This window comes from Epargyreus clarus, unplaced genomic scaffold (assembly GCF_041222505.1).
Source record: "Epargyreus clarus isolate Ecla_fem2 unplaced genomic scaffold, WU_Ecla_fem_2.2 ptg000029l, whole genome shotgun sequence".
Classification (NCBI taxonomy): domain Eukaryota; kingdom Metazoa; phylum Arthropoda; class Insecta; order Lepidoptera; family Hesperiidae; genus Epargyreus; species Epargyreus clarus.
The window spans coordinates 3,752,220-3,775,697 of record NW_027332235.1 but is presented as its reverse complement, the minus strand read 5'-3'; the positions used below and the strand labels follow the sequence as shown (position 1 = coordinate 3,775,697).

Genomic DNA, 23,478 nt, shown 5'->3' with positions numbered 1-23,478 from the left:
TGCGCGGCGCGTCCTGCAGCGGCGCGGTGTGCAGGCGCAGGTACACGGCCGCAGCGGCCCCGTGCGTCACCCACCTGTGTCGGGCTCGATGGTGCGCGGCGCGTCCTGCAGCGGCGCGGTGTGCAGGCGCAGGTACACGGCCGCAGCGGCCCCGTGCGTCACCCACCTGTGTCGGGCTCGATGGTGCGCGGCGCGTCCTGCAGCGGCGCGGTGTGCAGGCGCAGGTACACGGCCGCAGCGGCCCCGTGCGTCACCCACCTGTGTCGGGCTCGATGGTGCGCGGCGCGTCCTGCAGCGGCGCGGTGTGCAGGCGCAGGTACACGGCCGCAGCGGCCCCGTGCGTCACCCACCTGTGTCGGGCTCGATGGTGCGCGGCGCGTCCTGCAGCGGCGCGGTGTGCAGGCGCAGGTACACGGCCGCAGCGGCCCCGTGCGTCACCCACCTGTGTCGGGCTCGATGGTGCGCGGCGCGTCCTGCAGCGGCGCGGTGTGCAGGCGCAGGTACACGGCCGCAGCGGCCCCGTGCGTCACCCACCTGTGTCGGGCTCGATGGTGCGCGGCGCGTCCTGCAGCGGCGCGGTGTGCAGGCGCAGGTATACGGAGACGGCGGCGCGCGCGCAGCGGAAGTAGAAGGGGTGCGCGCGCAGCACGTCCTCGAGCCGCAGCAGGCCGACGTACGAGCGCAGCGTCATCTTGCGCATGCAGTACGAGTGGAAGTCGAACTGGTCCTCCATTATCTCCGAGAAGTGCTGCGGGTAAAGATAGGTTTTTAATTCAAGCTTGTTATTTAATTAAATTATATGTAAAATGTTGTCTGTGACCAATTTCATATAAGAGGTGTTTTTTCTGAAACAAATCACGGGTAAGATGTTCGTCTCATAGTGGCGGACTAAGGTCGTCGGAGTTCAGGGGTGAAAAATTGAATAGAGTCCATATACAATAGAGTACAAAATTACAAATGTGTTATTCGCCGATCTTTCTTTTTTGCTGATTCACTTTTTTTTTAATTAGTTAGCAACTGTGTTTGGGGACCCCTCGATCGGGGACCCGGGGCGGACCGCCCCCCCCCTCCCCCCTTAGTCCGCTAGAGTCGCCTCATACACACACACACAAGATATGCTTCACACTAAAAATAGTTTTAATAGTATAGGTGATGCTGCCAGTCGAACCATGACAATTTCAGCACAGTTCATAAAGACTGCTGTGGCCATTCCCATTAAGACAAATTGAAACCTCACTTTAACACCCTGTTATGATCGTAAACTCATTCCTGTTCCATTGCAGGGAAGAAATCTCCTTCTTAGAGTGAGAGTGGCATAGGCCATAGCACACAGCTAACGTAGTGCGAATTGGTAGGCACCTTTAAGAATGTTTTTGTACCTACCATATAGTATATTATTGATTAAAATAGACAAATATAAATACTCACTCTATCGACTTCGTGCGCCTTCTTTAGTGCTTCGCCCCATTGATGCAATCTCTGATACGCCGCCGCCGCCTCCGTTTGGAACCACATACACTGCATTTCGTTTAAATTTTCTGTCGCTGGCACTCCTGAAATTCAACCAAAATATATTATACAGGATTCTTGGTGTTGCTGTTTTTTTTTTAAACAAGCGTTTGACACTCAGAAAATTGTGAAAAATGCCTACAGTAAAGTTCAATAATTATTCAAATAAGTTGCTACAGTCACCATCATAGACACATAACAATATGTTATCGTTTTATCTGTTATTGTAATAACAACTGCATATACCGTACTTAATATCACTATTTTTTTTTTCATTTTAACCAATTTCAATGCTATGTCAATATTGAATGGATCTTTATAGAAATGAGGGATGAATAATAGAAATAAATAAATAAACATGACAAACATATGCCATGAAATAATAATATATTTCTATGTATCAACATAACTTTGATAGTAAGCAAAAAAATCGGTTGCTATGTCTATGCCATAGACAAATTAAAAAAACAAACATACTAGTCTCACCTTCTCTAGTGAACTTGGCGCACATCTCCTCCGCGCGCTTGATGTGCCCAGCGCGCAGCATGTACCGCGCGCACTTGCTGTTGACGTAGCGGTCCGCTGTGTCCATCGCTTGCGCCTCCTCCAGCCACTGGTACGCGGACACCGGGTCGCCTGCGTGCTGGGCTCACAAACATGATACATTGATACATCATCATCATCAACCCATTAACGTCCCACTGCTGGGCACGGGTCTTCTCTCAGAATGAGAAGGATTAGGCCATAGTCTACAGCGCTGGCCAAATGCGTATTGGTAGATTTCACATACCTTTTTTTTATAAATGCAGGCATGCAGGTTTCCTCACGATGTTTTCCTTCACCGTTTAGCAAGTGATAATTAATTTCTAATACGCACTATATATATTATTTTATGTCATAGATTTTTTCGTTAATTAACAAAATCTATGAGAGTGATGCATTCGGAATGACGTCATTCGGTTTTTCGTCATTCGGGACGAACCGAATGTCGGGTTTTTTTTCCGTCCGTAAAAGGAACGTTAGTGTGCGGCAGTTAGAACATTTTATACGAAAAAATAGCATTCACGTTTCCGAATCCGGAAACCTAACACGGAAAACGAATGTATGGGGGCCAGCTTAAGTGCTACACATTAACATATAGTATGTTTGATCAATAATTAACATTATTTCTGGCTACTTTGTTACTCCTGTATTTACATACAAAACACGACTGTATTGTCAGCTTTAGACCTAAACATATAAGATACAAACAAATAACATACCTTATATATCCTGCCCTTGACAATAAACAGTTCGATCAACGTCGGAGTGTGTTCTATCGCCGCATCTATATACTGCAGCGCCCTATCAGTTTGCTGTTTGTGGTCGAAGTGTTGCGCCGCATAGTAATACGCCCATAACAACGCACTCGCAGGCTGTTTCACCTCGTCCGGGTCGGGGCTAAACATGCCCTTTTTCGATAAATTCTCTATGTACATTAAGATTAATTTTTCTATCGTCTCCGCTTTGCTTTCGATTTTGTATAACGATCTGGAAATGTAAAGGTGATTTGTGTTAATTATATGGCAAGAAGTGTTCTATTATTATAAAAGGACATTGTTATTATTGCGCATTAAAAAATTAGAGTAAATAAAACTCATAAAAAGCAGTTACAAATGAATTAAAGATTTGAAGCAGTGGAAGACATTCAAATATGGCCACTTAAAAACGTAATGCCTCATGAAGTGGGGATCTCTCTTCATTTATTTACTTGATTTATGATCAGATCGCGAAAAACTTTTTCCTGCATTACTTTGTAATTTATTGAATACAAAAAATAAATTGGAAACAAACCTCAAATCCACAAATAGTGGTGGGATGCCTTTATGGAGTCCATGCCTCAAATATTCATCAACTAGCTTCTCAAATACGGGCTGTGACTCTGCCTCATTCAGCTGCAACCGCCTGGGTGCTATAGCTCTTGGATATTCCTTCCTGAAAGATTCATACAATAATGTTTTATAGTGTTTCCTATTTCCATATCATTTACTGCATTATGAAGTACCGAAATTGATGTTCATTCCAAGTTTTAATAGCAGAAATATAAATGAGAAGATATTAGGCTAGATTATAAATATTGTACATTTATTTATGTATTTTTTTAATTGTCTAAGAATTCTTTATTATGTAGAAAAATCTTGAACTATTTCACATAATAGGATAATTAATTGCAATAAATTCTCAATTTTAACATTTTATGGTGACACCCATAAATCACAAAATAATTTTACTAATAGTATATTTATATACTAATAAAAATTACATGACCCACACATATGTATATAGTCGACAGACGGATCGCGGATAACACAAAAAAATAAAAAATATTTAAAAATAAAAATTACGTAAATTCATTCATTACTTCTGTTACATGACATTAATTTTATTTTCGGATTGAGAGAATATAAAAAGCAACACACAATCGTATTATTTGAGTCCATGCTATATGCACTTACATTATTGTAACTGTAAAGGTGCAAAATATTCAATCCTTATGGTAGAAATTCAACCAAAGTATATTGGTGCTACAATAAATGACATAATAACTTACTTAAATACATCATAAAAGGCCACTTTGTCTTCAGGATTACTAAGTTGTTTAGCTTCTATTAATTTCTCATAATACATCACATTCTCTGGGTTTCTTTTTAACAAGTCTTCATATACAATTTCAGCCTCCTTAAACCTGAAAAAATAAAATTTTATTTCTGGTGAATTCACAGAATATTTCACAGACACATGACAAACTATGACGACCCGCGTGGCGGAGCGGTCACCATACCGGTCTGACGCTCAAAGGGTCCCGGGTTCGATCCCCGGCCAGACAGAATTCTAAATGATGAATTTAGATTTCTGTTTCTGGGTCTGGGTGTTTGTGTATTTGTCTATGTGTGTGTCCATGGCACCCACGACAGAGGGAATCCTAGTGTGGGGCTGTGAGTGTAGAAAGCGTTTATTATTATTAAAGCGTTTAAACTATACTTTAAAATTTCTTAAGTCTCTATAGCTCAGAAAACAAATACATACTACAACTTACAACTTTTTTTGTTTAAATTAAAAAGCAATTGTGTCCATAATCCACCTAATAATAAGTGATAATTGCCACACATAGACCCTAATCAGTATATGAATCTGCAATCAATCCCAAGTAAGACTTATGAGTTCATCTACAGATATGTCTGAGTACTTAAGCTGAAATGCCTTACATGTTTACCATAAGCTTCCAATCAGAACACAGCAATGCTTGACACTACTGTTATCACATTACAATAGGTGGCAGTGGTCTTACTAGCTCAAGGAGTTCTCCTCTATATAACGAATTACTAAATAAACTCAAGCTTACCTCTGCAACTTCAAATAATATTCACCAGAGGTCTCTTTTATAGACAACTTATCTGATATTTGGCTTTGGAACTTCTGCAAATGCTGTAATGCCCTCTCATACTGGCCAGACTCCGCCAGCACCATATTCTGATAGAGAAGCAACTCTGAGTGTTCATAGTCATATGGACCCTTCATCTGATGGGTACGGAAGGCATCTAGGATACTATTCGCCATTTCATAATCGCCTAATAGGTGATAGCTCATAGCAAACCCTATCCATGAGGCCCTCTGTGTTGGTCTTAGGATGAACAGTTGGTACCGAGTGTCCTGGAAAAAACATGATCAAATATTAGAGCATTTCAAACAGTATTCAAGACAGGATAATATATATTATGGTACATTGTGGACAAATAGAATAATTCTTTAGGCATTTGTGTATCAGCAAATTAAAAAAATGGATGCTATAAACATTGCTTATAAATTATGACTTATAATATAGACTTTTAAAAGTATATTCCATATAATATGCAATACTAGAATGCAATTTATTTAGCAATTACTCTATTAAAATCCATTTTTATTGTCAACTAGTATTAGAAGGGAAAATTAATAAGGAGGCCTCCCTTATTGCTTTAAGAACTGCCTTATTTGCTAACAAATTCTTATTATTTATTATAACTTAAATTACTTTAGAATTATTATTACAATGACATAAGTGCAAATCATTATTACAGTAACACTTATTATGTTGTCATACTTTTTAAGCTATTGCATAGCTTATATCGCGGGCCTTGAGCGTGGAGACCGAATCCAGAAATTCCGTAACGAATAAACCTAACACCCCGCACTCCGACCGGCACAGCGGTGATTCTTTTTAGTAGCAATCTGTGCGCCCCGGGGCGCACACGCCAGTTGACGGGTTAATGACTTTTTGCATACTGCGTAAATAAAATAAATATATAATTGTAATTGCATAAGTTGATAAAAAATGCTATGCAATAGCTTTACCGCGGCAGTCTCCGAGTGCCACACGTTTTTTTTTTATTAATGTCCTACATACTGAATCTGATGATTGTCATTTTTATCACTACACTTTTAGAGGTGGTATAATACATAATTTATACTTACTTTGTACCCTTCCAAATCCCTCATTTGTATTTGAAGCAAGGAAAGATCCCGCAATATCTGAATATTCTCCTTCTCCCACTTGAGAGCATTACGGTAACATTTGATTGCTTCATCATACTTTTTGTCGGAGCGCTGCAGCAGGCCGTACACATGCCAACAGACTGGTGACTTGAGGTCGTTGCGGAGTCCTCTACGTACATACTCATATGCCTCATCTTTTCTACCGAGGCAGTTCAAGGTCAATCCTTTCATAGCCAGCGTTTCTGGAATTGATAAATGCTAAAGTTATAAACACTGTTTACTTATTTGAGTATTGAGTTTCAATGCAAGCTCTCATTGATAAAATGTAATAAGAATTAATTTTGAATTTCAACATTATAATCAATGTTGTTGTAGATTGTTTTGAGTTAAGGTCTTCTATCATATTAATAAAAAGTCAAAGATTCAATTAAGTATCTAAAAACATATATTGTTGTGGTAAACAAAGTGATTGTTGTTAATCAATTTTAGAAAATTTGATTAATTGGAGCTTATAAATAACCTTAACGACGCTAATTAGATAAACCTCTTACACTTCTCGATATCAAAGTAGCAGGCTAAAAATAAATGCTAATAAACACACAAGTACTCACCTCCATGCTCTGCGAATTTAGGGTTCGATAATATCTGCTTTGCGAACTTCAACCCATTTTTATATTGTTTATGTTCGTAGCAACGCTGAAAAATAACTATGCAATTATCCTAAATTGTTAACCTCTACTTATTATTAGATGCAGCCCACATAACGCACGGCCGAAGGATTTTATTCCCGTTTCAAAACAAATCTATAAGACCCTCTTTGTACCAATTGGAACTTGTACATCTACACATAAACTGTAACACATTTCGAACGTAATAAGCTATCGTTTCAGTATGCATTATTTTTTATTTGGAAAGAACAGTGAAGAATGACAAGCTCTTCGGTACCGAATTGAATGTTTACAAAAAGACTTACCAATATTCTTTTGAAAAGGGCATTTTCTTTGGGTGGCAAGGAATTACTAGGTGGCATTTTGTCTACAAATTTGTAATTATTTTCTTTATAATTCACTAAAAAATTGAAATATTGCTAAAAACCTCGTGGCTATAAACCAAAGAAGTCGATGAAGGATAGTGGTCTATGGTCTGCTTCTAAGGTCACGTGACCTTTTAGGTATTGCCATTGAAATACAGATAATTTATGTAATTTTATTTTCATATCAATGCCATATATGCCAATTTTAACACGTATTAATTAAAATAAAAAATATAAAGTACATTTTATTCCTTAAAATGATTTGAAAATAAACTTATTTGTATGTTTATCACATATCTGTGATCCTCAGAATGTATGAATCTGTGGTGTGTGTGTCATTGACACTTTGACAACTTGCCTCCGGCTGTCTGTCTGGTTTGGTTGCTTTTCATTGGTGGTTTTGGTCGTTATTACTTGGTAATCAAGTTAATTTATTTTGATAAAAAAGGACCGTATAAAAACTTTCTTTAAAAAGTGCTTTCAGTTTTGTTTTTTCCCCGAAGTTATTATTGTGAACATCAATATGGGTATCGAAAACATGCGTCGGTGGCAAATGTGCATCATTTTAACAACATGTATATTCCTAACCATTACGCTATTTAATAGTTGGGGAATGGAGACTGAATTACAGAACCGAATAAGTGAGATAAGTACGCAATTACAGGAATGTTCTCGACAGCACACGTCTTGCATGGAGGAGTCCCTCAGATACTTGCAACAACGAGACCTGTACAACACGAAAGTGAATGATTTAGAAAGTGAAAAAGTCAAATTGAGTAACGACGTTGCCAATTACAAGAGCAGAGCGTCTAAAGCGGAGACACAAGCGAACAGGTCCTCAACTAACGTGGAACTTTGTAAGGCTGAGTTACAGTCATTGAAAAACTTACAAGTTAGTAAGTATGCTACTCTAGAAACTTTGAGGCTCGAGAAGATTACGTTGACGACGCAGTTAGATGAGAGGAAGCAAAAGATTGAGGAGTTAGAAAAAGAAATCACAAGGTTGAAGTCTGCCTTAACTACGAAGAGTGTACCAAATCCACCGGTCTCTTCCAAGGTGACTCCAGCCGCCCAACCACCGAAACTAAGTCCAGCATTGAATGCTCACAACCAGATCAATGATCCGGTACTTGAAAATGATGCGAAGGAAGAGCTAGAGGATCCTAATGCCTTAAATGATGGCAATGACTTTGACCAGCAAATCCAGTAGATTCTTTATATATTTGACATGAGGCCTCTGAGCTTGTGATAATGTTATACCAGGGAATGAAGTTACTAATTATTGGGGTCATTACGCACTTGGTTCTGTTTCCACTTAACACTGTATATATTCATGTAATTATATATTGGTTAAGGCGTATAGGACATTAGGTACATACAATAATTCAAATGCCACTTCCTTATCATATTATATCTTCTATATACTAGGCAGATAATACAATTCAGCGACTTTTTCTCTTTTGTTTGATGATTGTTTTTTTTGTTTGGCAGCTAATTACTAGCATTAGACTAAGAACTCATGGTGCAGTTTTCAGCAGCGTCCACCCCATTACCACAACATAATCGTAACACATATAGAATATGAAAATTTTACAGATGGTTGTCAATTTTATGATACAGTTTATGGTTGCTGTGTATGTGGCTGTCTAAGACTCTTCCTGCACCAGCAGGTAAGTAATAGAACCGCGCCCATCGTAGAACCAAGCAGTCAAATTGTGGCCATTGATCCCAATTCCTCCTCAACTCACGATCGTGTCGCTACATATGCGGGCGCTCCCGTAAACGCGGCGGCTACTGTGACCTAACAAAACTGCGACCTTATGAGTTTTCAAATAAAACACGTCTTGCGCGGCCGCGATGGGCGCGGGTAAACCCGCTCCATGAGTTCTTAGCCTTAGTCTTATTAGTTAAAAAATTTTGGAAACCCAAATTATGTTGGAGTTTTGACTACTCATGTTTATTATTTTTTTCAATGAACCAGTGTAATTATTTTTCAGATCTCTTCATTTTGCTAAAATTAGAATTATTTATATTATCAGAATACAACTAATATAAAAAACATTCTATAAAATTTGTCAAATTAAATTTGGATAATGATATAACTTTTATAAATTTAATTTATTTTGTGGGACATGCTGTATAAAGCAATATAATATTATATTCATAACTATATAGTTACTTAAATAAATATTGCAATAAATTTGTTCGAAAAATGCATCACAATATTATTATATATGTATTTATGAAATACTCCATATTATTAAATGCTTAATCCAGTTAGTATTAGATATATCGAAAATTTGTGCAGTCTTCCAAACTATTTGTTCTAATTTTAAACAACGATTTTTGTACTTGAGGCTTATTTAAAATTACAAAGACGGTAAGCAATATTGGTAGATATTAAAAATAGTGGTTTCTAATGTTGAAAATTAAGTATTAAATCGTCTCAAAATTCGATATTAGTATAGTATAAGTGCTAGATATAGATTATTAGATTAAGTTAGATATAAGTATGCCATGAAGGTGCCACATAGATCTGACAGTGTGATTGTTTTGTTTTGCTCTAAATTTATACATTTTAATGAGCACACCCATTTTTGAATAAACACCAATTTTTCAACTTTAACTACATTGTTTTAACTTTGTAACATTTAACTATAAAATATGTGCTTATGTAGATAAGTAGATATACTTGAGGACCTATTCACGCGTATCACAACAACATTAGACGACACAACGACAAATGCGAGTGCTGGTGCATTTCGATTGAAGCTGCATAGTGTTATTCACAACTGCCACTTTTGCCGTCCGACTCAGTATGACCATACGATACTTACCACATCATGGTCACAACACTCACAACGACATCGCCCTTGAGGGATCGGCAACTCAAAACATTATTCTTAAATCAAAACAAAATGCATCGATTATATTTACAAGTCACAATTGCTTGCCAACATTTTGTCGCTGTGGTGTCATGTGGGGTGAATGTGGTACGTGTGAATAGGTTAAAGTATTATCACGCTCAGACGATCAATGCTTAAATGTATATCAGTCGCCATCGCTTGCGCAATTTCGTGTGGATAAGATAAGCCTAATACTCGTTCATGAATCCGGTAAATCCTGGTGGTCGGTAAAGCACCCGCTAAAACAGCTCAAAGGATCTGATGTGCTACTGTAGCCACAAGCCACGACATCAATACTTTGTATGTACCTAGACCTACATGCAAATCAAAATCGCCTCCGGGCAATATTTTTGGTCCGACATAGAAACCAGATGGGATCAGAATTCTGGGTAGATTAGATATCAATGTGACAGTTACCACTTATCAAGTAAACTGCGTGCTCGTTTGCTACTTCTACAAAAAAAAAACTTCCAAATGAAATATGTATGAGTTCCAAAAAATGTTATCAAACAAAATATAATTGTTGTTGTTGTAAAAAACTATTCCATTAGTTCATTGCAACAATTTTAATAGACCGACTTATGTAACTAATAAAATATTTTATAGAAACCGTTTTTATATTGAGAATTCTCACACAGGCTTAAGAAAAACGAAACAATATGTATTTCTAAACAAAGTTTAATAATCTTAAACATCTCTAGCATAACCAAACAAAAAGGTTCTCATCCTCATTACTTCACAAGTAATGATAAACATAAAACTAACGAACAACTTACACAACTAACTAAAGTAGCTGGGTCAAAATCTCATTTCCCAATCCATTATCAATCATGTCGCCGCCTTAAAAATAATTTCGCAACACATATTCGAGACTTATCTGTATTTTATCACACGACAGATCTTAAATTAAATATCTATAGCTAATTCTAGGCCTTCCATACATAATTATAACATTTATTACACAAACTTTCTCGTCAAGGCATACATTTTTAAGAGAATGTAGATGTACAATATAAATTAATATTCGCATTTTACATTTATAGTAGTTTTCAACGAACGCAACCTGTATCCGTAGTATGAGTTTTCAATCGAATAATCGATCAATGTAATCGACAGCTCGATCTCCGTTACATTACATTAACAAATTTTAGTTCGTAACGATCCACCAGAGGCGCTGCAACTGTAAATTTAAATGTAAGGGCATACAAAACTCATAGTACGGGTACAGAAAAAAAAAATGTATCAGCAATACATTGAAAATACTCGTAAATTATTACAAAATGTCTGTTAAAAAAGGGCAGTAAACCTTTAAGTCTTAAAAACAGTAAAAATCTCGTCTCCACCATTTGTAAATTAAATTACGTTATACATTTTCTTTTATAATATAAATAACGTTTCACGCAATTTCATAATCATTTGCGTATATATATAAACAAGAGAAGTGCATTAAAATATATTTATATCTGCAGTAATAAATCTGTTATCATAAGAGATTGTCGCAGTATGACGTAGCGAATTTAAGTTTCGTTTCCCGGTTGGGCATTCGAACGTTTAAAGCGGTAATAGAATCTTTATAACAGTTCCCAGACTAGAGAACTCAGTAAAACTAGGCAATAGGTGGTTCCACGGGTTTGATCTAACTGTGACTAAATAAAAAATGTAGGTGTGTCGAAATATTCGCCTTATACGTAATCACCACATGCATGAACAAGAGTAGTTAATCACAGTGAAATTAATAAGCGAAACTAGTTTGATATCATAAACACTTTCTATTTTAGTTAATAAGGTCTATCTGAAATTTGTTACAAGTTACAAAATGTGAAGCGAGACCATGTTTTTACACGCTTTATATTAGCTTCACTTGTATGTTTGTCAGTGAGTAACTCCGTTTTTCAGTAGAAAGAGATCAACATACATCTCTTATCTTACCCTCTCTCCTTATCTTACCCGGCATGTATGAAAGAATGAAATAGAATACCGAAAGCTTTTTAATTGATTTTATCATAAAAGAGAGTTGTTTGTGTTCGAACTATATTTATTTTGTTCGTAACTTATAGTTCTATTAAAATTTACACAAACTAATGTAAGTTAGTGTAGATAATTATGTATTTTATAACTGATAAAAAATATTTAGTTAAAATGAGTACTACCATAAACATTGTTATATAGCAGCTTGCTAACGAACCAATTAAAATTGTAATAATCTTTACTTTGTTGTCGTAACATGTTGGACGTGTTACGTTACGAGATCCAACGGCATGATTTCTAATATATCTGCTTTTGAATCGAAATTAAATATCTAAAGATACATTTTACATATTTTGCTTAAGTTTACGTTTCCCGCGCAAATCCATAATGCATAATGTTTCCGAGTAGCATTGGTTCACACAAATATTTGATTTATGATGGCAGTTATCAAAATACCGCCGCTGCAACCACTTACTCATAATAATATAAGATATTATAATTTGTTTTAATTCATCAGTACATAATTTGTCCTCTGTTGTTCTTAATAAAGGATGGGCAGTGCGCACTATGACATGTACCTATTACAAATTTTGTCTCTGTCTATTATTACACAAAAATATATTTTCTTTTACATTTTGTAATGAATTCCAATTAAGATAAAATACTAAAACTTATGGCGATACTAGCGAAGATCCATAAAGTAAAATCATTATATTATTGAATATCTTATATACTTTTAAAATTCATAATACCTGTATAAGATATAAAGTCATAGACATTTTACGCAATATTGTCATAAACATGTAGTAATTACATAAAAATTATATCAAAAATATGTATGTATACCATCTATGGTAAACAATAAATTATTAACTGTGTAAATAGAAATATAATAAACATAGTACTTAGTAACTCTTCAATAACACTGAACATTTTGTAATAAAATAATTGCATTAAAATATACTTATACATATGAGAAATATGTATTCCTTACTATTTAGTAAGTAGCACATACATGTATTAAAATATTTGTGTACCTTCTTAGAATAAAATATACCATAATAGAATGCTGACTTCCAAAAGGAATATACTAATCTAAGACTTCATATAACTGAAATGGCAGTATTAAAGCTCAGTAATACATTATTGAAGTTAATGTTAGGAAGAATTAATTTTTTGAAGGTGGTAGAACCCTTGGTGGTTCGACTCCGGCGACATCACCGCCACACCGGTTTCGGCCTAATAACAACAGTGTTAGACGCTGCTGTATTCCGTTTTGAAGGGTGTGGTAAGGGAGACATACTTTTCCGAGGCGTTCCAGCTTAGTCCTCAGGGGTAGCGGCGCATCTGTGATTGACCTCAGTTAGGAATATGTATTCCTATCTGGGGTTGATTACAAATGTCCATGGGCGGCAGTAGCCACTTACCATCAGGTGGACTGCATGCTCGTCAGCTACTCCTATATTATAAAAAAAACCTAAATAGACTTGTGAATATTTTTGACAACAGTTCCAAAACCAATAATGCTTAAGAATAACATACATAACTGCTTAAAGTAACTTATCACAAAATTTGATCTGATCCCATATTGTGGTCCATAATTATTTTATGTATAGTAAACTAGAAATTTTCTTCTTTTGCAACCTTTTCAAATGCATCTAAAAGATTCCTTCGGCACTTATTTTCGTCATGATAACGCACTGCCCATATTATATACTCTCCGACGTTCAAAGGATCATCAGAGTAACTAATTTGAACCTTACATTTCCTTTCCCATTTCATGGAGTCTATGCTCCGACTATTCCTAGTTCTTGTAAACTCAATATAGCCATTACATTGAACAGCAAGTTTGGGTAATTGTGAATTTAGGGTTTCATGGGATCTATCAGAGTCCGTGCCACTTGTAGATGGGTGACAGTCTCCCTGTCCTATTTCCACATTAGGTGGTGTGACCAGCACACATTTACCTGCCTCTTTCGCACCATCACCATTATTACTGATCTCTTTACCCTCCAGTATCCTGTTCTCATCATTGTTTTCGTGTTTACAAATGCTTTCAATTGACAACTGGGTATGATTGGTTTTAAATCTCTTTCCACCATTACCTTCATCAGGCCGGCAGCCTTCAGCCCACTCGGGGCTACAATTTAATAGTGAATGCTTCCTTTTACCAGACTTGGAACGTATCACCTCAGGAGAGTGCAGTGGACTAGCGAGTATGGAATCATCCTTTCTGCAAATTAATAGCTTAATCAATGCCAAATAAGGCCTTCAAACTAAGCAATTTATTTACAAGGTATTTGTTATAATAAGACAACTGATGTTTTAAGTTACTTTATTTAAAAGCCTAAGAAACAAAAGTCAATATTATACAAACCGTTGTGGTCTCTCTTGTCTTGGTTGGATCTTGTCAATAACCTCTACTGATGTGAAGTCGTGTTTTGAACACTGCATACCATGATTTAGGAATGCCGAGATCTTTCTTCTCGTTTTAATTGTCCTCCCAAACCATTCCAGTGTTGCATCATCAGATAGATATAAGCTGAAATTCTGTCGCTCGTTATCTAGCATATTTCGGTACCAAGTGACAAAAGTGGTTGCATGTTGATGTTGGGACAACTTCAAGTTGAAGTTGGAATCTTTATCTGATGCAGGAACTTTATTAATTCTGCTTATACCAGATTGCTTCTTGGGTGTTGGAGGTACTTTTGACATTTTTTCTGTAAAATAAAAGCACAAAATTACAGTGTAAAATTTAAAAAACTCACAAATTTAATCATAATGTTCAATGACATACAACAAATAGCAGCATACCGATTTGGAATTTATATATTAGACAACACATGGGTTAACTATATGTTGTTTGCTTTTATTATAAAAATAAACAAAACCGAAGTAGTTTAAAGTATAAAATACTCAAAGATATACACTTACATTTATTGGATAGAATTTCGACAACCCTATTTGAACTTTTCGCTTCGTGGGCAAGCTGCGACCGAAGGTCTTCTAGCCTGCGTTTACTCTCTTCAATATACGTAGTCACAGACAAATTAATTTCCAACAATTCCTTGTGTAACACAGTTACGCTTTCCGTGTTTGTTGATATGTTTTCTGTAAAAAAATACAACTTGACACAACTTCATCAAAACAAACGAAAGTGCTTTCTAATTTCAAACCATTATAACCTACTTAGACACTTCGCTGCTTCCAAAGCAAAGTGGTCCCGGGTCAAATCATCAGACACCGTTGAATTCATCATTAGCCTCCTAAATTATCATTTACCAACACTCCAGAGTGTTTCTTAATGTTAACTTGGAGAATAATACAGAAACTTTTCAAACACAAAATAGAAACACACGACAATGACATGACACTGACAAAGCGTCGTTTGGGTTTAAAAATTTGGAATCTTTCCACAGATTAAGTAAACGTTTAGAAGTCTGTTAATCTAAATGTAATGAACTAAATGATATGATCATAGTTAAATTAGTATAATCATAATAAAGAGCATAAAATGTTTAGTTTTAGATTATTAAATTTTGTCTATTCTTTTGTCGATTAAAATATATAAAAGTTCACAGTGTGTATTTTTATTGTAAACAAAAACATTTGCAGTAAGTGTATTTTTACTATTCAAAAGAACAGAACGAGTCTTTATGTATTTTTTCCTTTTCTTTATGTAAAATTACAAAATACAAGAGGTAATTAAGAAATTGCTGCGATTACTAAGAAACAGATGTACATTATTTTATATTATGTACCTATATTATTAATAAATAGGGATTTTAATCACGAGAACTATTGGATAAGCCTCCAACCGCGCTTCCTTCTGAGTGGTAATGTGATCTTCTGTAAATCCAGCAAGTGTGGCGCTAGATTTTATATTAAGAAATATGTCTACAAGTTTAATCTTCGGTCCATTATTTTCCCACGTAAACGCTCAAAACTCCTTTTAAAATAATAAAGATTGCGACCGTAGTCCTCTATGCTAGTTTGATGTCGAATATTAAATTTCATTTTACATCCTACGCAAAAAATAAATTGGGACAAAATTATTATTTCTTCCTCACAAATGTAATAAAACATTATAAATCCCTTGGATCGCAATTAATATTATCATTATGGATTGAAAAACTACATATAAACAAAATTATAATCATTAAGATGCTTCCTCCAGCTTCTGTTGCAGTTACACTGATTAAGCGCTTTTAGTTCTTGATTAAGCGCAATTTTGATAGGTTGTCTGGGGACAACACTGGTAATATTCCGAACCAATCTACTGCGTTCTTCTGATCATTGACGTCGGCCATTGGTCTATCCTTTGTCAACCAATCATTGAAAAACCAGTGAGGATATCCAATGTAAGTTTACAATATTCGCTGATAATTACAATGAGTGAACTTGTGTACTTTTGTAAATTAGTAAAAACTTTTGACTTCAGTTTTGAAGATTTATATGTGCATAATGGAATTACGTGAAAAGCAGCCATTTTGGTTACGTTGGCTTCCGTGGCCTCGTACCAGTGACGTATATAATATTTTCCGATAAAACCACCACGAAAGGTGCTTAGTACAACACATCATTTCCTATTTTCGCTAATATATCTCTTTACTCACTCTATACTTTAGTTTTACAAAATTAATGTCTACATTTCCATGTCTACAACTAATTAGTTTCTGGTGATTTCCACATCAATCTACAAGACATATTTTTTTGCCACATGCATTAAATAAATATTTTATCATTGCGAAGTTTCAAATGTCAAATTCTTGGAAACTTCCAAAACATTTTTATAGCCAGTCGTTTTGCCTGCAAGACCTTGATAAGACAAAAAAATCTTAAAAAATTGAGTGTTCTGATCAAAATCATATGTAGTCCAGAGATGGAGCATGCCCAGATCCAGACCTCGGATGGGACCCAGGTGATGACGATCAACGGGCAGCAGTTGCAGGTCCTCCAGATGAATAACAACCCGCACATGATACAAGGACCTAATGGACAACAGATTGTTGTGCATGCTATACCGGCTGCACCCTCAACTATACAGGTACTGTCTTCTTTTTCAAGAAGTAGCAAACAAGCATGCACTCCTCCTGATGGTAAGTGATCACACTGATCGCTAATGGGCATCTGTAGAAAACTTATAAAATGGGTACTTAGTGGAGTTGATCACAGTTCTACTATCACTTCCGACATTAGGATGCTTACATCTATATTGGAATTCTATCAGAAGCCTTTTTTTCTTTATGTAGTTGATATGTCTATGAGCCATATAATAAAATAAGTAAACAAAAAGTTAAATATTGCATCCATTATAACAATTACTATGTTTTTGTATCTACGTAACTGCTTGATTTAATGAGGTTTTATGCAACAAATAGACTATTTAACATGTAATAAGATAAATATTCTTCAATAGATATTCTTCTTTAGCATAGTGTAAATGTTACTAAAATTATATTATTAAGCACTTTAAAATCATGTAAACTTATTATGATTATGTATTTTTCATGCTGCAAACAGATTGGGACTCCACAAATCCAAGTGGTAGGACATTTCTTACATTTCTATTTGTGCAATATTACAAATTTAATTACTTGAATTAAACTATAAAACATTTTTTGTAGGTAGCAACACCAAATGGCCAGCAGCTTCAACAGCTACAAGTATTGCCACTATCGAGTATCCAAGGTAAATTAAGCTGGTTTGTTATCACACTTGCCTACTTAAAACACTCTAATATTACAAGTTCACTAATTACATGAAAACCACACAGTTTTAAGATAAAGAAATAATTAATATTCTTGTTGTAATTAACATGTTGACTTTTAGTACTGTAATACCAAAAATTCTTGGGATAATCTGATAATTTAGTCTGCCTCAAGTTGAATGATAATGCTTCCATGGAGGTTTACAAAGAGTCAGTACCTTGTCTAGAAAAAATTGTAGTCATTTAGGGGGTGAAATTTGATTTAATTTTTTTGTAAATATACAAACAATGTGACATTTACTTGGCAAGGTGTCTTGCATTTCTCAGGCAGAAATAGAAGGCCTCTCTTTAAGCCTCTGATCTAAAATATGGATTATTTGCATGTCTTTACATGTGTATGAATATGAAACATTAGTTAATGTATGTACATCACTTATTTTCAGGAGCGAGCAGTAACATCCAACCAATGCAGTTAGTTCAAACAGCAGATGGACAGACATATCTCTACCAACCCACTGGTGGGACACCACAAGCCACTATTGATCAACATCAAATTTTACATCAACCAACTGGTTGGTAGTTCTTTATTATATCCTTAGTATAATATCTGCAATTTACCTTTTAAGTCAACAAGACTTATCTATAATGGATTTTTCCATTACTTATCAGCAAATGATAAAAATAATAAATTTTTTTAGCTGTTTGAACATGGATTATACTAAGACAAATTGCTCTCTTTTCATGTATATGAATTAAAGGTTCTATTCATTAACTAATAATAATATAGTCATGTATTGATGTCTTGTATATTTATTTTTTTGCAGTTATAAATCTAAATGGGAACTTGGTACAAGTTGCCAATGTCGGCAATGCAGTGCAACCTCAACAGATAGTGAATCAACCTAATATTCTGATGGTAAGGAATACACATTACATACAATTTTATTTCTTGTTTGACAACAGTTTTTTTACAAAATTAAAAAATAGTACATAATATCTTATCCTATCTTATCAATTGTAGGATCAGATTAAACTTAAAAAATAAAATATTTTAAATTTAATGGTAGCCTTTTCTACTAAACTTTAACATTTACTAGACAGTTATGTGGTGTTGATTTTTTACATGTCAGTATTACTGAAATTCACTCTTAATTTTTCCCAAAGAGAAGTAAGATTTCAAAAATTACAATTTTATCATTGTCTGCCACTTGAGTGTACGCTAATTAAATTAAGACGTTTCTAACATTGTGTGCATAGATGGTGAACGGCGGCGCGGGCGCCACGAGCGGAGCGGGCGCGGGCGCGGGCGCGGCGGCGGGCGCGGACGCGGCGGAGGACGAGGAGCCGCTGCTGTACGTGAACGCGCGCCAGTACAAGCGCATACTGAAGCGCCGCGCCGCACGCGCCAAGCTGCACGAGCAGGGGAAGATACCTAAGGAGCGACCGGTTGGTAGTAGCCAACTACATTTATGATATTGGAACAGTGGCTAATCGTTTGATTGGGCCTTTTTAAAGCATTTGTCTCTTTAAAAACGTTAAGGAATATAAGTACTGGTTCCAAAATAAGTCTTAAGTAGGTTAAGAAAAAATAGTCGGCAAAGCTCCTTAAATCAATCTCAAGAACATTTTGCTACACCTGAAAATAAGTGATATTTTAAAGGAATTAATATCCACATTTCGAGTAGAGTCCCCGCCAAACTGCTAGTCCGCTCTGAAGTTGTTGCGAGCAGGTGTAGTCATACAATTTGCTATGGCGACGCGGTTCATTTCTATGTTACGCGGTCTATAGTACCCAACTACATTTGTGAAATATTACTACTGGCAAATCTAGAATTTTCGTTTGAGTAGGCCTTTTTAAAGCATTTGTCCCCTTAAAAACTTTGGGAAATATAAATGCATGTTACTAAATAACTATTAAATAGGTTAAGCAATAGAGTTCTCAAATCTCTCTCCACAAATTTTGTTGCACCTAATGTTAAGTATATGATTTTAAATAAGGGAAACTGATAATTAGTGCAAAAGTAACATGCACTTACATTAAATAGTGTATGTAATTTATATTAATGTCAAACTACATACATGTATGTTTAAAATTTTAGAGGAAATAAAAATCACAAACAAACACTGATCATCATCAGAATGAATTGCAGTCTGGCAAACTATATTGCCTTAATATATTCTATTCTGAAAAATAAATAATAATAAAATTATCAATTTCCAGAAATATCTACATGAGTCCCGACACCGGCACGCTATGAACAGAATAAGAGGAGAGGGAGGCAGATTCAATCCTGGTAGTAGGAAGTAAGTTCTATTAAGTATATTTTCTGACAGAAATCTAACAGCAGTGATTTCACGAAGACATAAAGATATTTTCTAAATTTAAATCATCAAAACAAAGAATCAAAACAGAATATCTATAAATAAGTATGCAATTGAAATAGCAGGAAATTTAAAAAATATATGGTTGGATCCTTTTCATTCTCAATCTTATGATAGGTTGGATGCTTTTTAATTTGACAATTACTGCTTACTAAAAATTCTAATGACACAGATAAATAATATTTTCTACTACGATTTTCAGAGCAATGGAGCAGGCAGAACAGACAACCTCAGATGGACACAAATTGTTAGAAGACATGAAACCTGATACAGTATCAATTACTATTCTACAGGTATTTATATTGTTTATTTACAAATATATTGAAATACTTAATAAATATGCAGATTTAAACATAACTAAAACTTGAACAGATTTTATTGTACTTAGAACTTCAGCTTCTTTACGGAACGTTTTCACTCTGTCTCTACGCACGAAATAAGCTGGTTTTTTGTTTTGAAAATTGCCCATGTGTAGAATATGGAAATTTAGATAAAATATTGTTGTCATTTTGAAAACAAACGGCGACTTTTCGGCGTCTATGCGCGGAGACGGAAGAAAAACGCTCAGTGAGTTGTCTGCCTGTGTTATTGTATATAAGCCTTATGTTTTATTTTTTTAATTTCTTCATTCAGGATGATGAGACATCAGAGCGCCCGAACCAATGGCGGAGACTCGCCCCACAACCCCTGCAGTCCACATAGCAGTTTGATTTCGAGTGCAAGTGACTTCTGTGAATGTGACAATATAAGGTGTCCTAAATCAATGCATGTGGCGACGAACCATCGTTATTTGTGACAATATTGTGATGTGTCAATCTAGTGTCATATATCACATTGAACGGTAAGCCCGTTGTTCATAAGGATGCTAATTTTAACTTAATAGCCACGGATGCTTTGGTGTTGAGGACACAATCATGAGTATAGCATCATGGTTCGAAATAGACTTCAATAATTGTATCACTTTTAATTTTAACATGAGCCTACCAGCTCTAAACATATTGTATTGAATGTTGTGTGGGTTATGGCTAAGAAAAGTGATACATTTCAAGAAAAGATTTCGAGAATAACATCTCTTGCCTTAGTATTTTATAATGGAGTGGTGTAAATAACGTTTTTTAGATATATTTATTTGGTAATGTTGTTGTAACGTAACTTTTAAGTGATTGTAAAGTGTATTATTGGCTCTCTTGAGCTTTTAATTCCGGGAATGTTCAGATGGAATTGGTTTTAAGGGCTATTTTACCACTTAAGGGATTTTTTAATCCAAGATTTGTTTGACGCTACATCACACAACAGTATATTTAATATATGATTGACTTTGAATTTTTTAATTCTAAGCCTTTTAAACATGATTGATATTTTGCGAAGTGGTCATAAGGTGCCTTAGTATACATGAGACAATTAAGTAGATTTTTTTACAAAGACATTCAATTAAAAATCGGAAAAGATACTTGTCCTCAAATGATCCTAGATTTTTAAAATGATGTCTACAATATTACACCTACATTTCCTTGGTCTTAGAACAGTCTTATGGTGATTTTGAGGGGGTATCAAAATTGAATTTTCAATCAACTTAAAAAAAAACCAATCATACAATGTCTATTGAAAAAATCTACCTTATTAGTTGGACTTACTGCCATGATGTCATTGTTTAGTTATTAAAATTTTATAATTAATTGGGGATGTGTAATATTAAAGGCTTGTGCAGGATAAATTGTCATAGGGATCGTAGGAGCATTTTAAATTCTTGTTAAATGACATTTCACAATTGACATAAAGGACAATACACCATCTGTACCTTGATATTATCATATTCGGTGCTCATAAAAATGTCAATTAAGATTTAAGAGACTTCCTCTAAATGAAGCTGATTCTCTGTCAAAGTTCTAGAATTTACAGAACAGCATTTTCAACATACAGGAAACAGTTAAATAACAATAATTGTTCGCTAACAACTACAACACTGCCCATATTTTAAATTAATAATTAATTTAATAATAGTTAACATAATATACAACGAGTTAAATTTATCGGTTGCTGTAAGTTAATACTTACGCTGTTTGTCCACTGCACCACACTATTAATCACGGCGCCGAAGTAGCGTACACATACATTTACTATGGGATGACGGTGCTCGGGTGACGGACGTTCGGTGGACAAGCTGCTATAGCAAACCTATGTACGCTACTTCGGCGCCGTCATTAATTATATCGGTATCGACTCGGTATCGTGGTTGGTGGACAAACAGCGTTAGAGCAATAAATATCCAAGTGCACCACACAGTCTGAACTACCAAAATGTTAAGATTATCATATTTTCTGTTAAATTTGTTCAAAAATCGATGTTATTTAAGTTATATTCTATTGTAGTTCTTGTATGCCACTGATTATTAAGAAGTTTTAAATTTTATCATGTTTAGTTACTTTTATCTTAATCTATAATTACTGTTTTGGATATACAAAAATATTTTTTCTGTCTGAATCAAAATTAAGATAATTCATCGGGTCAGTCCAAGAAAATTAGGTAAAATCGGAAGCTATTAGATTAGATTGGCCTGACTAGAACCAAATTAAATTATGTTTATGTATATAATTTGTTGAATTTTCAAAAAAAAGTTGTTTTAGTGATTGTACGTATGTAAATATTGATAGGCTATGTTGGTGTGGAGCCGTATGTAATAAGTTTTATATTGCAGAGTACAAAATATACAATTGCACATGGATATGCTGTTTTATTTCTATTTATTGATTAATTAATAGTCAATACTCAAAATAAAGCCTTCGATAATATAATCAATACTACAAACATTTTTAAACTATATTGTTTATATTGACACCATATTAAATAACTTTAATTTAGGGATAATCATTCTGAAAAGATGAAACATAGTTAATAGAGTTGTTTGGAATAAAAACAAGTTTTCTAAAAAGGTGTTTATTAAAAATGTCATAAACATAGTTCCAAAAAGATTTCAGGTAGATAAGTTGCATATTACTAACACTATTTTAATACCTAAATTGGCATCAATTGTGTTTACAGTACCACTATCTTCACAACTTATTGTACTACATACAATGAACAAGTAGTTATGTTCCATCATTGGAGATGCACACTATTCTATTTACTACGTAGTTAACTAATATTCCTATACTATGAAACTTAAGTAACAAAACAATTTTAATATCTTAAAAATCAACATAAAATATTATAAAAAAACCTGCCACTATAACAATACTTTTCGCATCTAATCAAAAATGTAATTTTTAACCGACTTCGAAAAAGGAGGAGGTTACTCAATTCGACCGTATATATATATTTTTTTTTTCACTTTTCTATTCATGGAAATAAAAAATGAAAGCTGTAAAATATTAATGAACATTCGTGTTGCCACTTTCAGATTTTTGCCAGTATCTTTCTAGAAAAATGTAAATATAATTGTGATGGCTTTATTACTAACG

At 35.0% G+C, this 23,478-nt stretch overlaps 4 protein-coding genes across 6 annotated transcripts; 2 read left to right on the top strand and 2 right to left on the bottom strand.

The window, feature by feature from the left end:
* Positions 1 to 511: 511 nt before the first annotated feature.
* LOC140754281 (N-alpha-acetyltransferase 15, NatA auxiliary subunit) lies at positions 512 to 7,147 on the bottom strand. Its single transcript, XM_073089252.1, has 10 exons — positions 6,995 to 7,147; positions 6,633 to 6,717; positions 6,001 to 6,263; positions 4,892 to 5,199; positions 4,100 to 4,234; positions 3,343 to 3,483; positions 2,772 to 3,039; positions 1,996 to 2,152; positions 1,429 to 1,553; positions 512 to 748 (listed from the first exon to the last, which is right to left on the bottom strand). Exons 1-10 carry the CDS (start codon positions 7,049 to 7,051, stop codon positions 527 to 529), a joined length of 1,761 nt encoding a protein of 586 aa, XP_072945353.1. The 5' UTR covers positions 7,052 to 7,147; the 3' UTR covers positions 512 to 526.
* Positions 7,148 to 7,412: 265 nt separating this feature from the next.
* On the top strand, positions 7,413 to 9,680 carry LOC140754360 (uncharacterized). The gene has a single exon (XM_073089357.1). The coding sequence runs from the start codon at positions 7,578 to 7,580 to the stop codon at positions 8,262 to 8,264; it is 687 nt and encodes a 228-aa protein (XP_072945458.1). The 5' UTR covers positions 7,413 to 7,577; the 3' UTR covers positions 8,265 to 9,680.
* Positions 9,681 to 10,620: 940 nt separating this feature from the next.
* Positions 10,621 to 15,325, bottom strand: LOC140754357 (uncharacterized). The gene is made up of 4 exons (XM_073089353.1): positions 15,118 to 15,325; positions 14,863 to 15,039; positions 14,306 to 14,648; positions 10,621 to 14,161 (listed from the first exon to the last, which is right to left on the bottom strand). Exons 3-4 carry the CDS (start codon positions 14,641 to 14,643, stop codon positions 13,549 to 13,551), a joined length of 951 nt encoding a protein of 316 aa, XP_072945454.1. The 5' UTR covers positions 14,644 to 14,648; positions 14,863 to 15,039; positions 15,118 to 15,325; the 3' UTR covers positions 10,621 to 13,548.
* An 812-nt stretch (positions 15,326 to 16,137) lies between these two features.
* Positions 16,138 to 22,088, top strand: Nf-YA (nuclear factor Y-box A). Of its 3 annotated transcripts, none has more exons than XM_073089354.1 (10): positions 16,138 to 16,289; positions 16,804 to 16,975; positions 17,452 to 17,475; positions 17,556 to 17,619; positions 18,082 to 18,210; positions 18,463 to 18,554; positions 18,896 to 19,084; positions 19,860 to 19,942; positions 20,223 to 20,313; positions 20,654 to 22,088. In XM_073089354.1, the coding sequence occupies exons 2-10, from the start codon at positions 16,811 to 16,813 to the stop codon at positions 20,720 to 20,722; spliced, it is 906 nt and encodes a 301-aa protein (XP_072945455.1). In that variant the 5' UTR covers positions 16,138 to 16,289; positions 16,804 to 16,810; the 3' UTR covers positions 20,723 to 22,088. The 3 variants fall into 3 exon arrangements, with proteins under 3 accessions (XP_072945455.1, XP_072945457.1, XP_072945456.1); XM_073089355.1 differs by lacking the exon at positions 16,138 to 16,289 and adding an exon at positions 16,300 to 16,490; XM_073089356.1 differs by lacking the exon at positions 17,452 to 17,475.
* The last annotated feature ends 1,390 nt before the right edge of the window (positions 22,089 to 23,478 follow it).